The sequence below is a fragment of the Chrysemys picta genome, chromosome 2 (genome assembly GCF_011386835.1).
Source record: "Chrysemys picta bellii isolate R12L10 chromosome 2, ASM1138683v2, whole genome shotgun sequence".
NCBI lineage: Eukaryota > Metazoa > Chordata > Testudines > Emydidae > Chrysemys > Chrysemys picta.
The window spans coordinates 120542391-120556477 of NC_088792.1; the positions used below are offsets into that span (position 1 = coordinate 120542391).

Sequence of the window (14087 nt, forward strand, 5' to 3'; positions counted from 1 at the left end):
TTATGTGCCAGATATGTTAAACATTTATATGCCCCTTCATGCTTCGGCCACCATTCCAGAGAACATGCTGATGATGTTCTTTAAAAAAATAATGTGTTATTAAATTTATGACTGAACTCCTTGAGGGAGAATTGTACGTCTCCTGTTCTGTTTTACCCACAATCTGCCATATATTTCATGTTCTAGCAGTCTCAGATAATGACCCAGCACATGTTCGTTTTAAGAACACTTTCACAGCAGATTTGACAAAATGCAAAGAAGGTACCACTGTGAGGTTTCTAAGGATAGATACAGCCCTCGACCCAAGGTTTAAGAATCTGAAGTGCCTTCCAAAATCTGAGAGAGACGAGGTGTGGAGAATGCTTTCAGATGTCTTAAAAGAGCAACACTCCGATGCAGAAACTACAGAACCTGAACCAAAAAAGAAAATCAACCTTCTGCTGGTGGCATTTGACTCAGGTGATGAAAATGAACATGCGTCGGTCCGCACTGCTTTGGATCGTTATCAAGCAGAACCCGTCATCAGCATGGACGCATGTCCTCTGGAATGGTGGTTGAAGCATGAAGGGACATATGAATCTTTAGTGCATCTGGCACGTAAATATCTTGCGATGCTGGCTACAACAGTGTCATGTGAACACCTGTTCTCACTTTCAGGTGACATTGTAAATAAGACCTGGGCAGCATTATCTCCTGCAAATTGTAACCAAGCTTGTTTGTCTGAGCAATTGGCTGAAGTAGGACTGAGTGGACTTGTAGTCTCTAAAGTTTTACATTGCTCTATTTTTGCATGCAGTTATTTTTTGTACATAATTCTACATTTGTAAGTTTAAATTTCATAATAAAGAGATTGCACTACTGTACTTCTATTAGGTGAATTGAAATATATTATTTCTTTTGTTTTTTACAGTGCAAATATTTGAAATAAAAAATAAATATGAAGTGAGCGCTGTACTCTGTATTCTGTGTTGTAATTGAAATCAATATATTTGAAAATGTAGAAAACATCTAAAAATATTCAAGTAAATGTTATTCTATTGTTTAACAGTGCAATTAATCGCAAATAATTTTTTAATTGCGCAATTAATCATGATTAATTTTTTTAATTGCTAGACAGCCCTACTATTAACTTCTTTGTGCCTCACTTTTCCCAGCTTGAAGTGAAATTATTAAAGTTTTGACATGGTCAGTCTGAAGGTGTCAAAGGAATGCAAATAGAACTAGCCATTAGGTCTTGCAGCCACCAGTGTTGCTAACACTCTCATGATTTTATGACAAGTCTTGCAATTTTTGGTGTTTTTCTTAAAGCTCCATCCTCTAGAGTCATCTGCTTTTGTAAGACTCTCAGCTTACATTTAAGAAAGAAACATATTTCTAACCCTAGAAAGCTTGAAAATGTGAATGAAAATGTGAAAAGCCTCCAAAACAGAAGGCAAATAAAAGAACCTAAACTATATTATTTTTAAAATCTCTGGATTTTTGGAGGCCTGACTCATAATTTCTGAGCTTTTGGGGTTGGCAATAGCAAGCCTAGCTCTGACCCCCTCTAAATTGGGGAGACGTAGGTCGTCGAAGCCAATCAGACTACTTACAGTACATAAAGTTAAACATGGGAGTAAATCTTTGCAGAATCATGCCTTAAAAGAGAATGAAAGCTGGGGAAAGCCTTGACATTTTAACAGCAAGTTTCTAATCCTTTTCTTTGAAAATGTAAATTAATTGCTATAATTTGGAGTTTGTGGGATATTCACTCCCCCCCTTTCGGATCCATTGGAGGGCATGATATGAATTTACAGCTGGACTGGGCAGTGCTTCACAGGATGAAGCTGAAGACAAAGGCTGCCTGCAGCAGATGTGGCTATAAAATGACTGCTTGTAGCTGAGCTGGCAAAAAGGAGAGTAGCTCGTGAACTTGTGGACTGAGAACAGAACTGGGAGCAAGGTGCTCCTGCAGTTTAATCCTGGCTCTGACACTGACTCCCTCTGTGGGAGCAGTCAGGTCACTTAGCCTTGTTGTCTTTGGGTGCATCTACTTTTCAAAATAAACAAAAACATGGCAGCGAGTCTCAGAGTCCCGGTCAATTCTTGCGGGGCTCATGCTATGGGGCTAAAAATAGCAGTGTAGGCATTCCCATTCAAGCTGAAGCCCAAGCTCTAAAACCCAGCGAGGTGAAGTATGTTTGCTTTTTCAGAAACTTTAGCTTCCAACTAAGCATTTTTAATAATAGCATGCTAACAGATTATAATTTAATCTTTTATATTAGGATCTTAACCTCATCAGTATGCTTGTTGACAATGCTACAATTGGAGAATGGAGCCTCCAGGGTCTTCCAAATGATGACCTTTCAATTCAGAATGGCATCATTGTCACAAAGGCATCTCGATATCCTTTGCTGATTGACCCACAAGGTCAAGGAAAGATCTGGATTAAGAATAAGGAAAAAAATAATGAACTCCAGGTACATTCTCTGTTTAAAGCATTTTTCGTCTTTGTGTCATGTTAGATCATTGCTAATAGCATAATAACCAGTACAAGTTAATTATACACTACCATATTTTGGCTGTGCACTATGGTAATTGGAATCAAGTCTTCATTTTATATTCTGTCCGTGGTGAAAAAATGTAAAAAAATGTTGTAAAGATTACATATATGTTATGCCTTTATGTAAAAGGAAGATATCCATGTGATAACTTGTATTTATCCTACACCTTTGACCATCTCACCCACACTCTAGTCACCAGTCAATCCTCTTTGGGATTTGGGACTTACTGTCACATTCCAGACCTCTGAGATCTTCAAATAGATGTTTTGTTCAGTCCACTTTCCACATTAATGTTCCCTTTTGGTTGCACACCTTCTCTCCTCATTCATTTTTCATGGGCTAATGCCCCTTCAGGAGCGGTCCAGTGGTGTTGCTGGTGGTTCCAAGTCTAAGCTCTGCCCTTCAACTCAAGCCACCAGATTTTTTGTCTCCAGAAGTATGACAAATTGGCCTTTTACTTTCTCCCAACTATTTTATCATCTTTGTTTTTATTCATTTTTGTGCAGTTGCAAGTTATAATCTTCCTCTTCCTCCTCCTCCTCCCCTGTCTCAGGTAAATAGCAGTGTGGTGGTTTCAACCACTTGGATGTGCCACTGCCAGACTCTTCTGTCCCCACTTGGGCATGGCTGAGCTGTCCCGCAAACAACTGGCTTAAATGTAAGCAGTGCTCCCTACACAAGGCAGCACTTACAGGCTCTCTAGAGAGGGAATTATGTCCTGCCACTTCCCAGGGCATGGGGCTTGGAGCCAGAGTGGCATGTCAGGCCCCTGCCCTGTCCTGTGGAGTCATGGCTTCAAAGCAGAAAAGCCCACTTGGGGTTTCTGAGCTTTCAGGGAGAGAGCCTAATGACAAGGAGGAAGCTATCTGGCCAGCTCAGCAGGTAAGTCCCACAACCGAGCTGGGCTGGGTCCTGAAAGGGGCCCTCTGCTGCTCCTTGGGGAAAGTAGCAGGGCTCTTACCTAGCTCCCCCTCCAGGGAGGTAAGGGATGAGAAATCCCTTCCCATGATCAGAATGATCCTGACTGACTGAGGAAAGCCATGAGTGGTACTAGGTTGCACATATAGTATTTAACTGGGTGTTAGCTAGCCTGGGGGAGCAGGCCTTTCAGACTCCCCAAGTCAGTTAACAAGATTCTTCAACAACCAGTACCCTTCCTCTGTTGTATGGTCTGCAGTATTAATTTAGATAGACTATATGGGCTAGAAGTGTTAACATACCCACTCACTGTCCAACATTAAACAGTGTTAAATGAGGTCTGGGGTTTGATATATGAAGACCTCAGCCTGCTTAATACCATGGCAAACACACCATTAAAAATCCTTTTAACCTTTTATTAAAGATAAAGAAAAGAAGGAAAAACAGTTTGAAATGTAAAGTACTCAATAAGGCTTTCATTTTAACAACATCGCTTGTTCTCTTTAGCTGGAGAGAGCTTTTAAAAGGAAAAAAAAAACCTTGTTTGACAGACTCGAAGATGGTAACAAAGATGGTAATAATTGTCCTTTTGGGGAAAAGAAAAGTTATCTGAGATTGGCTGTAGCTGTTGCTGCTGCTGTTAAAGTCCAATCCCGTTTCATCCCAGGTATGTTTGGGAATCAGCTAGAGCCAGTAGAGATGGCAGTGTCATTTGGGTGCCTTTCTCTGGCCCAGTCTGATCAGAACATGTCTCAGGATTAGGATAATGCAAGTCTAGGTCCCAGTAGACAGTGCGGATGGCAGCCATGATGGTGAAACTCACTCCAGTAGCTATTTTTGTTTAAATCTTTCTTTAAGGATGCTGTCGTGGGTCTGGTACACCCTGTCACCCTTTGGGGTTGGGGTAGGGTGTTATAGCCCCATAGCTGAGTCCAAATGGCTACCCTTAGCCCCAGGGCAGTATGACCTAAGGGCCAGTGTCAGTGAGGCTGCCCTCTTAAACGGGGCAGTGTGCCCTAGAGACCAGAGTCAATAAGGCTGCCCACTTATCAGGGCTGTGTGGCCTAGCAGCCAGGGGGGAAGTGGGCTGCTACCCACAGCTGGCAGCCAGGGTGGGGACCGGGCCCTCCATAGTCCACTGGGTCCCAACCCAGGGCCCTGTCAGCATCAAGTGGATTCGCCACTAGGTCAGTGGGGATCCATCTGAAACACACTGCCTTTGTCCCTGTTCCACAACTGGATCAATGTCTAGTTCCCCTGGGTTACTTCCTACCCTCTTTTCCAATGTTGCTGTCCACAGATCTCCTGGGCATCTGGGGTCATCAGCTTGTGAAGCTCCCAACAACTATGTCCTCTCTTGGGCTTCCACAGGCAGCCGAGTACCTGCCAGGCTCTCGATGCACTTTGCCTCGGCGATCTGGAGCTCCAGCAGCTGCTGGGAGGGAGCCTGTAATGTGCGTCCCCTCTCTTCGGTGGTCAGCCATGACTGAGCTGGGCTGCTTTCTTTTATACTGAGCCTCCAGTTGGAGCATGCCCAGCAGTGGTGAGGAGGCGTGGCGTCCTCCACCCACAATATGGGGTTAACCCCTTCTTGTCCAGGGCAGGGCTGGTAACACCCCATCACAGACCCCAAAAGGAACTGGTGGGTGGAACAGACCATCCCCTCATTATTTTGTCCACCAATTAGGCCTAGTTTCTGACACACCAATTTTGGCTCACTGATTTCTGTTTCCACTTTTCGTTTTACCAAGCATGATCTTACCACATTCTGTGAGTTATATCAGGAGGCCTTTTTGTTTGGACTAATTTAGTCTTTCTGCCTCCTTCTTGTATGTTTTCCCATCAACATTATAGGTTATTGTGACATCTTATGAACGTTCACATACTTTTTACAGTTGAGCTCACAATTAGGACCAGTTTGTGAGCCCAGTTATCAGAACGGGTCCCGAGGCCAGGATAAATAGTGTACTACCTCCCCACAGTAAACAGCAGGAGAAGTAGTACCACATTTGGATCACAAAAGAACCCAAACAAATTCATCCCTACAGGACTTTTTCAGGACACAGTGTCAGTCAGTGTCTTGCAAGGAACTCTTAATATTAATAAAATATCTTCCTTTTCAAGCATTATTAGGTACATGTGTTCCTGTTGATCAGAGGTGAAAGTAAGCCGGTACAGTTGGGTACGGCGTACCGGCAAGAGCCAGTATGCCATGCCGGACCGCACTGGCTTCCGCGGTGGGGATTTAAAGGTTGGGGAGCCCAGAGCCCTTTAAATCCCACCCGCAGCTTGGCGCCCGGGCTGGGGCCAGAATTAAAGTGCTCGGAGCTCCCTGCCACTGTGGGGAGCCCAGAGCCCTTTAAATCCTGCCCGCAGCTCGGTGCCCGGGCTGGGGCAGGGATTTAAAGGTCTCAGAGCTCCCCGCCACAGCGGGGAGCCCTGAGCCCTTTAAATCCCCCCCGCAGCTCCGGCAGCCGGAGCTGCAGGGGGGATTTAAAGGGCCCAGAGCTCCGCGGCGGCCAGAGCCCCGGGCCCTTTAATTTGCCCCTGAGCCCCAGGGGCTCCCAGCCACCTCTGCAGCTGGGAGCCCCGGGTTGATTTAAAGACCCTGTCTCTTCTGGTTGAGGCCATGCCCCCCTCAGGACTCCGGCAGTACCGGTAAGTCCTGTAAGTTACTTTCACCCCTGCTGTTGATGCCTCCTTTGGGGGCATGATAAGATCCAAATGAGAACATCGGTTTAAACCAAATGTTAAACTAAAATATTCATATAAAACAAAGACATTTCATAAATGTTGGGAGCCTAAGGTGGGTGCAGCAGTAGCTGCACCAGTGAAAGACATAGTCACCACTTCAGAAGGGGACTTCCTCCAAAAGATGTCATAGAGCATAATGGTGATGAGACACTTCACAGCAATTTCAAAGCCTCAGCTATAGCCTTTCAAATCAAAGGTTTTTCATATATGTAGTAAGGAAAGCCTACTCTGTGGCAAACAAGTGGCTCATTGTCTAAAAGTATGATCCTTGCTTGGAGTGAGACGTCTTGGGTTCTGTCCTGGTCAAACCCTGATTGTGATCTGCAATGAGCAAAGGTTTCCAACTTGGTGGCTACAAGGAAGCTATATCACACCCATGAATAGCCATCACTCATCCTAAACAGATATCTTGTGCATGCAGTCTTCCAGGTGAGGAGATATTGGGGGAAACATTAGAAAAATTACTAGCTGAGATTGCAGAGAGGCCTCGGCTCTCGTTGTTAAAGCCAGCATAATAATCCACTGGTTGCTACCAATACCAAGGACATCGATGAAGGGACTGTTACCCTGGCAGAGAGAAAAATCTGGAGCAGGTGTTTCCAAAAACACCTAGATAATTTTTCCTCCAAACTGACAAAATCCTCAGCATGACAAAGATAAAAAGGATTTGTGTACAAGAGCCCACAATTCCTGTAGAAGACTCTTTCTTCTGATCCAGCCTCTACATCAAGACTCTTAAGTGGCTGGTTGTAGACACCATAGGCGTCAACTTTTCCCTGTGCCGGTGGATGCTCAACCCCTTGCCCCGACTCCACCCTGCCCCGCCCCCATTCCAACCCCTTCCCCAAAGTCCTCACCCCAACTCTGCCCCCTCCCTGCCCCTATTGGACCCCTTCCCCAAATCTCCTTCCCGGCCATGCCTCTTCCCTGCCTCCTCCCCTAAGCACGCCGTGTTCCCGCCCCTTCCTCCTCCCCCCCCAGTGCTTGCCACGCAAAACAGCTGTTTCGCGGTGGCAAGCGCTGGGAGCGAGGGGGAAAAAGTGGGCACGTGGCACGCTCGGGAGGAGGTGGAGCAGAGGCAGAGGTGAGCTGGGGCGGGGAACTGCCAGTGGGTGCAGAGCACCCACCAATTTTTCCCCATGGGTGCTCCAGCCCCAGAATACCCATGGAGTCGGTGCCTATGGTAGTAACAGCAAGGCACAGGTTGCATGTTACACACTAAAACCCATGCACAGTCAACATGCCAATCAATACCCTGTCCAGAGAAACACACCCCTTCATAAATGTACAGCTGCTGGAAAGGATTCATAGCCACCAGTTCTTCAAAATCAGGAGGAGTGCAGATCCCAGTTCAGAGAAATGCTCTCCCAAGGATCAAAACAGACATGGCTTTGGCTGTCATTTTACCATAATGGTAAAGATTTGCAAAGATCCAAACCTTGATTGTATCAGTCATTTCCTGAGAGGTCATCAGTAGTTAGTTATCAGAGAGGTAGTCATGTTAGTCGGTATCAGCAAAAACAACGAGTCCTTGTTACTTTTTGTAGTGATCCAGCCACTCCCAGTCTTTATTCAGGCCTAATTTGATGGTGTCAAGTTTGCAAATTAATTCCAGCTCGGCAGTTTCTCGTTGAAATCTGTTTTTGAAGTTTTTTTGTTGAAGAATGGCCACTTTTAAGTCTGTTATTGAGTGTCCAGGGAGATTGAAGTGCTCTCCTCCTGGTTTTTGAATGTTACAATTCTTGATGTCTGATTTGTGTCCATTTATTCTTTTGCGTAGAGACTGTCCGGTTTGGCCAATGCACATGACAGAGGGGCATTGCTGGCACATGATGGCATATATCACATTGGTAGATGTTCAGGTGAACGAGCCCCTGATGGTGTGGCTGATGTGGTTAGGTCCTATGATAGTGTCCCTTGAATAGATACGTGGACAGAGTTGGCAAAGGGGTTTGTTGCAGGGATTGATTCCTGGGTTAGTGTTTCTGTTGTGTGGTGTGTAGTTGCTGGTGAGTATTTGCTTCAGGTTGTGGGGCTGTCTGTAAGCGAGGACTGGCCTGTCTCCCAAGATCTGTGAGAGTGAGGGATCGTCCTTCAGGATAGGTTGTAGATCCTTGATGATGCGCTGGAGAGGTTTTAGTTGGGGACTGTAGGTGATGGCTAGTGGCGTTCTATTACTTCCTTTGTTGGGCCTGTCCTGTAGTAGTGTAATTTGACACCATCAAGTTAGGCCTGAATAAAGACTGGGAGTGGCTGGGTCACTACAAAAAGTAATTTTCCCTCTGTTGATACTCACACCTTCTTGTCAACTGTTGGGAATGGGCCACATCCACCCTGATTGAATTGGCCTCGTTAGCACTGAACCTCCCCCTCCCCAACTTGGTAATGAAACTCCCATCTTTTCATGTGCTGTATATTTATATCTGCCTACTGTATTTTTCACTCCATGCATCTGATGAAGTGAGCTATAGCCCATGAAAGCTTATGCCCAAATAAATGTATTAGTCTCTAAGGTGCCACAAGGACTCCTTGTAGTAGTGAGTTAGTTATTTCCAATGGTTAGGATTGCTAGTGCCATGCATCAGCTTCATCCCTCATGCGTTTCTCAAAGCACAGCTGCTGAAATTCCTTCTGAAAACATAAAACCATGTACTTGATGCAATGCAAAAGTAAGCATTATTCTTAGCTAACATCCAGTGCCCCTTTGTGGGGAGGTAAGTATAAACAACATGCTGAAAGCCAACACAACGTTCACACTAGACCCTTGCATACTCACTATGGAAGCAAGCATACATGGAAGACAAATTTCCAAATGCTCATTGTATGTGTCCTTTTAGTTCATATCAACACCTCTATCAGGGTGTGTCTTTAAATAAATTATTTTAAAAAGCAAAAACCACAAACATGGCCATATGGGATCGGACCACTGAGTACCGTATCCTTTCTATGAGTGTGACCAGAACCAGCTGCCTAAGTGGAAGGTGCAAGGTACTATATAGCAGGCACTTATGGTATTTGCAGAGGAAGTCTCCTCCTGCTTCCTGTTAAGAGGTGGCTTATTTTTGAGGCATGAATGTTTATATACATTCTGAAAACCAGGGAATAACCAGAGGCCAAAGCTTCCCCATGGCAACGGAAATAGTGTCCTGGGAAGAGAAGAATCTGCTGCCTTTCCAGAGAGTTCACATAAAAGATACAGAAGAGATGAAAATGAAGATTTGAAATCCTCCTCCTCATTCTTCACTGGCCCAGAAAGTACTTTGGGCTTGCTAAATAGCCAAGGACCCCACATTGTACCTTCAGAAAAGACCTGACATCTTGAAGCTGGGATTCCTTCGTGTAGACTGGGAACATCTACCATTAACAGCTTGGGCATTGGAAGAGAAGTGTAGTTCACCATGGAATCTCCATTAAGCAATGATACAGTTTTGTATCCAGACAGAACTCAACCAGGATATTTCATTTACTGATCTGGTCAAATTTACATTTCAGGATTGTGGGGAAACAGAAAGCTCTTTGGGACAGGGACTGCCTCACTGTGTATTGCCCAGCACAGTAGTGCCCTGACTCTCAGTGCTGTTGTGATATGAATATAATCTCAGCTACACTAGAGTTTCTCCAGGAGGTTTGGTTGGAGTCCTACAACTGAGCACTATAGAAATGTGGGTACCAACCATAGTGGCATTTTGTAGCCAGGCACATCATATCTTCCATTTGAGTATCAGGTGCTAAGTTTCATCACAGTGACAAATTAGACAAGCCTTTGGCTGGCCTTTCTTGTCACCATTACTTCTGGAAAGTAAGTTTTAGAATTAGTTCCCATATCCCTACACAAACCACACTGTCTTTGTCATGATGAAAAAAGTTATTCTTATAGTTCCAGAAACCTTTCTCTTCAAGGTAAGTTACGCTTTCCACAATTCCTGGGAAATAGTTCTCCCATTGTTGTATTCTAACCCTTGGAAGATCTGTGGCATAAATGGGCATTACAGCTCTAAAGATATATTTCAAGCATACGGAATGCTTTTGCCATTACACCCTGTTCATCTCATTCTATCATAATGCCAAGGCCCGAGAGCCTCAGAGTTGCTGCAGGCAAGATGTAAAAATCCTGCACCAGTTGGCATGCTATTCTGTGAATAGTTGGGAAACTATTCACAGAAGTTGCTAAGGGTACTGGGGGGAAAGTGTATGAGCCTCATCTGAGAAATATTTGCAAAGTAAGTTTCCGTTCCTCTGCAGAGGCATCCTTTGGTAGGAAGGTACTACTGGGTTGGTTCCCACATAATTCCTTAGTGTAAAGTTCTTGCTTTATATGGAGGAAACATCTATTCCTGCCTACTATTCTACTATAATAATTGAACTCTGCTTATTCTTTCCCTCCCTACATCTGGTATGCACTGCTCATTACTTCCCAGGTGTAATGAATGAGGAGAGAAGCCGTGTAACAGAATGAGAATTTTCTTACCTGATAATTTTATTTCTGTCAGCACCTTCTCTCTGAATTCAACCCATCCTCGTAGTTTGGTAAATGACCAGAATATAAATTGAAAATGTTCTCTAGTGAGAGATTTAGACATATACTGTCTTAATGCTAATAATTGGTTGCTGGAGGGTTTCTATATTTGTGGAAGAACTCTGCTGCAGGCCTGAGCCGAAGGGTGGAGCATAATCCTGGAGCCTCCAGCAACACCACCTTTGAATTCCATAGTGGTGAATGAAGAGAGAAGCTGCTAACAGAAGAGAAATTTCTTACGTGATAGTTTTCTATTCTCTTCAACAAGTGTGGAATTTTTACTCCTCTCCAAACTCCACTGCGAGGATGCAAAATGGGCAATAGTTCAATCCTGCATCTTTGATGGATTTAAAATCCAATATCTCACGATCCTGAAGAGGTAGAAATGGGAGCTTTATACCATTATCTGCCAGTGTGGTCCTGGTGGAGATGGATTATTGGGAGAGTGCCACCAAGGCAGTTGAAGGTGCGTGAGGATTGCAATTGATCACATGGATACCCCATCACTGTTAATGTGGTGAATAGTATACTGCCTCTAGATCTTGTCAAAATGAGGTTGATGGGTGAGAAAAAAGACTGATAAAAAGATAAGGACAACAACATCATGGGTAATGATGATGTCCCAGATGTGATATTATGACCTAAACCCTTACCTTTCTCTTGTGCCTGCAACCTCCAAACAGAAGGCCACATCATCTAGGGAGGGAAATCAATAGGATTTGGTATCAGGCCCAGAACCTATAAACCAGTAATTGATAAACATCACCCCCCCTAGATATGGCGAAGAAACAGCTAAAAGCATTACAAAACTAAAATGAGAAAAGAGAAAAAAAAAGATATAAAATATCTGCAGAGACCTGCCAAGAAAAAAATGGATGTTAGAATCTAAGTGTTTTGGGGGTTTGTTTTTGTTTTGTTTACTAACAGACTAACTAAATCATCATAGTGTGTTTTAGCTAGAGGGGGACCTGAGCAAGAATCTACCAGTTCCCTAAGGCCCTTCTTATCTAGAGAGGGAAGCCAGTAATATTTGGCATATTACTCAGAACTGTAACCCAGTGACTGATTTGTAACACCACATGTAGAAAGGATAAAGAACTGCAGCTAAATTAATGAGAAAAGCTAAAATGTAAAGAGAGAGAGGTGTTTTAAAAAACTTACAAAGAGTCCTGTGAAGGAAAAGGGGACATTTATAGATCTAAATGTTAACAAAAACACCCCAGTATGCTCTTCCGTGAGAGTAACTGAGGAGAAAATTGTAAAAGATAGGTATTTATAATGATCCTTTATAAACCAGTGATATAAGGTATATATTTATTACACATTTGCTACTAGAGGACAAATATTAGACTTTTTATTTAAAGATAAACAGAATTGTTGATATCCTTATGTAAGTATTAAAAGAGAGGAAGCAAATACCAAGAGTAAGGTAATGCAACAGAACTGAAACATTATAGGCTATGCATTCCAGAAGGTATTCATATTGATTTTGTAAAATTTCTGTTAAATTAATTTTAAAAAGTCAATTAATCCCATTTGTCTCATCTTTCCTCAGATAAGTCCATTGTTAATCTCTTACAGGCAGTAAGTCACTAGACTTCTGTTGTTGTTGTTTTTCTGTAGTCCAGCATCTCCCACAATTCTGGACATCAGGGATGCTCTCCTCTCTCAGCTGCTCATGGAGGTGGGATCAGAGTTTTGGTGCCGCATGGTCTGGCCAAGTGACCATGGCCCCTCTACCCCTGCTTGCTGCTAACTTCTTTGCCTCCACAGTAGCAGACAGGGTGGCTTCTTTGGCTCTCATCCTTCATCCTTCTATTTCAACTTTTCTGCCCTTTTTGTGGGGCTGTAGGGAGCAGTGTTCTCGCTCCTCAGCATTTCTCCTCCTCCTCCCTGAATCGGTCAATCCTTCGGGGGTTTAACCCTCCCGAGTCTCAAAGCCTCCATGGCAGCATCTCCCTGCTGGCTTCCCTGCCCCTTATAGGAATAGCAGAGTAGCCAAGAAAGCATTAGGTCAAATCCAAGCAATGTTGTATATGGGAGGCAGCTTGCTCAGGTTAGGCAGATAACAAGTTGAGCCCAGCCTACACTCAGCCTTCCATTCCTTACTCTGTTAGGTGCTGGGGCTGAAAGTTGGACAGGCAGGTGGGGTCCCCTACCCATTGAGGCAGCCGTGATTCCAATGGGGGGGAATATATACCGGGAACCCCAGTGCAGAGCAGGGAGAGGCACCAACAGTGGGGAGGACCCTGACCACTCTACTTAGAGGGTAAGTCCCAGTGGACCCCTGCCAAACAGAGGGGAGGCTTGTGGGGCCACAAGTCGTCCCCTCCTCCCAAGTCTTAAAGTTTGTCCTGAGTGCTCTAGGGAAAGAAGCAAGCAGGGCTTCTAATCAGCCCCCCTCCCTCTCAAGCCAACCAGGAGGGCTCTGACAATGAGTTCCCCCCTCCCAGGGGGAATGGGACTCAGTAGGGAGGATTCTGGGACAGAAGTCTTGAGAGGGCTCCAGGTCTGAAGGAAGGCAAACTGCAAAAGGCTTCACCAAAGCCGCAGCAGAGCTTCTACACTCCCAAAACACACAAAAAAGGTAAAAGAGGTTTAAAAACATTTAAAAAGGCTAAAAAGGGAAAGACAAAGCACAACAAATCCAGGGAGATGAGCTCAGTGGTTCGAGCATTGGCCTGCTAAACCCAGGGTTGTGAGTTCAATCCTTGAGGGGGCCATTTGGGGATTTAGTTGGGGATTGGTCCTGCTTTGAGCAGGGGGTTGGACTAGATGACCTCCTGAGGTCCCTTCCAACCCTTATGATCTATGAACAATTTTCTTTTTCCATCCAGGAATGTATTTTCTTGATCCAGAGCTTCAGGAGGCCCACCATAGCACTATTCCTCCAAGTGCTAGGACTGCTGGTGCAATGCAGAGGGGTCACTTCATGAGGACAATCATGTATCAGAAGTCTTAAAGCCATCGTACTAAAGGTGTGGGGCCACTCCCCGAAACACATGAAAGATCAATTATGGGTTCTGACACAGGTGTTCAACTCCTCACAATGGTGGTGCGCCCACTACTGTGCCTACAAAGGCATGCCCATCTACCTTCCACTTCCTTTAGCCCTGGCAACTGAATCCAACCTGGAAGGCTGGGGAGCTCATTTGGAGACCCAAAACAGCCCAGGACGTCTGGAGCGAGGAGGAAAAGGCTCACAGCATAAAACTCCTAGAATTGAGAGCTGTCAAACTAGTTCTGCAACGGTTCCAGCCTACCCAAAGGCTGAACCATGCCCTGGTTTCATCAGACAATATGACTATGGTCACATATTTAAACAACCAAGGGGGAACAAGGAGATCAGCACTACC

General features: G+C 44.6%; 1 protein-coding gene across 1 annotated transcript in view; it reads left to right on the forward strand.

Annotated features, from left to right (window-relative positions):
* Positions 1-14087, forward strand: part of LOC101939103 (dynein axonemal heavy chain 5-like) — a 278668-nt gene that overhangs the window by 188220 nt on the left and 76361 nt on the right. The window contains exon 63 of the mRNA XM_008169357.4: positions 2265-2459. Coding sequence (XP_008167579.2) covers positions 2265-2459 — 195 coding nt within the window. The remainder of the gene's footprint in view (positions 1-2264; positions 2460-14087) is intronic.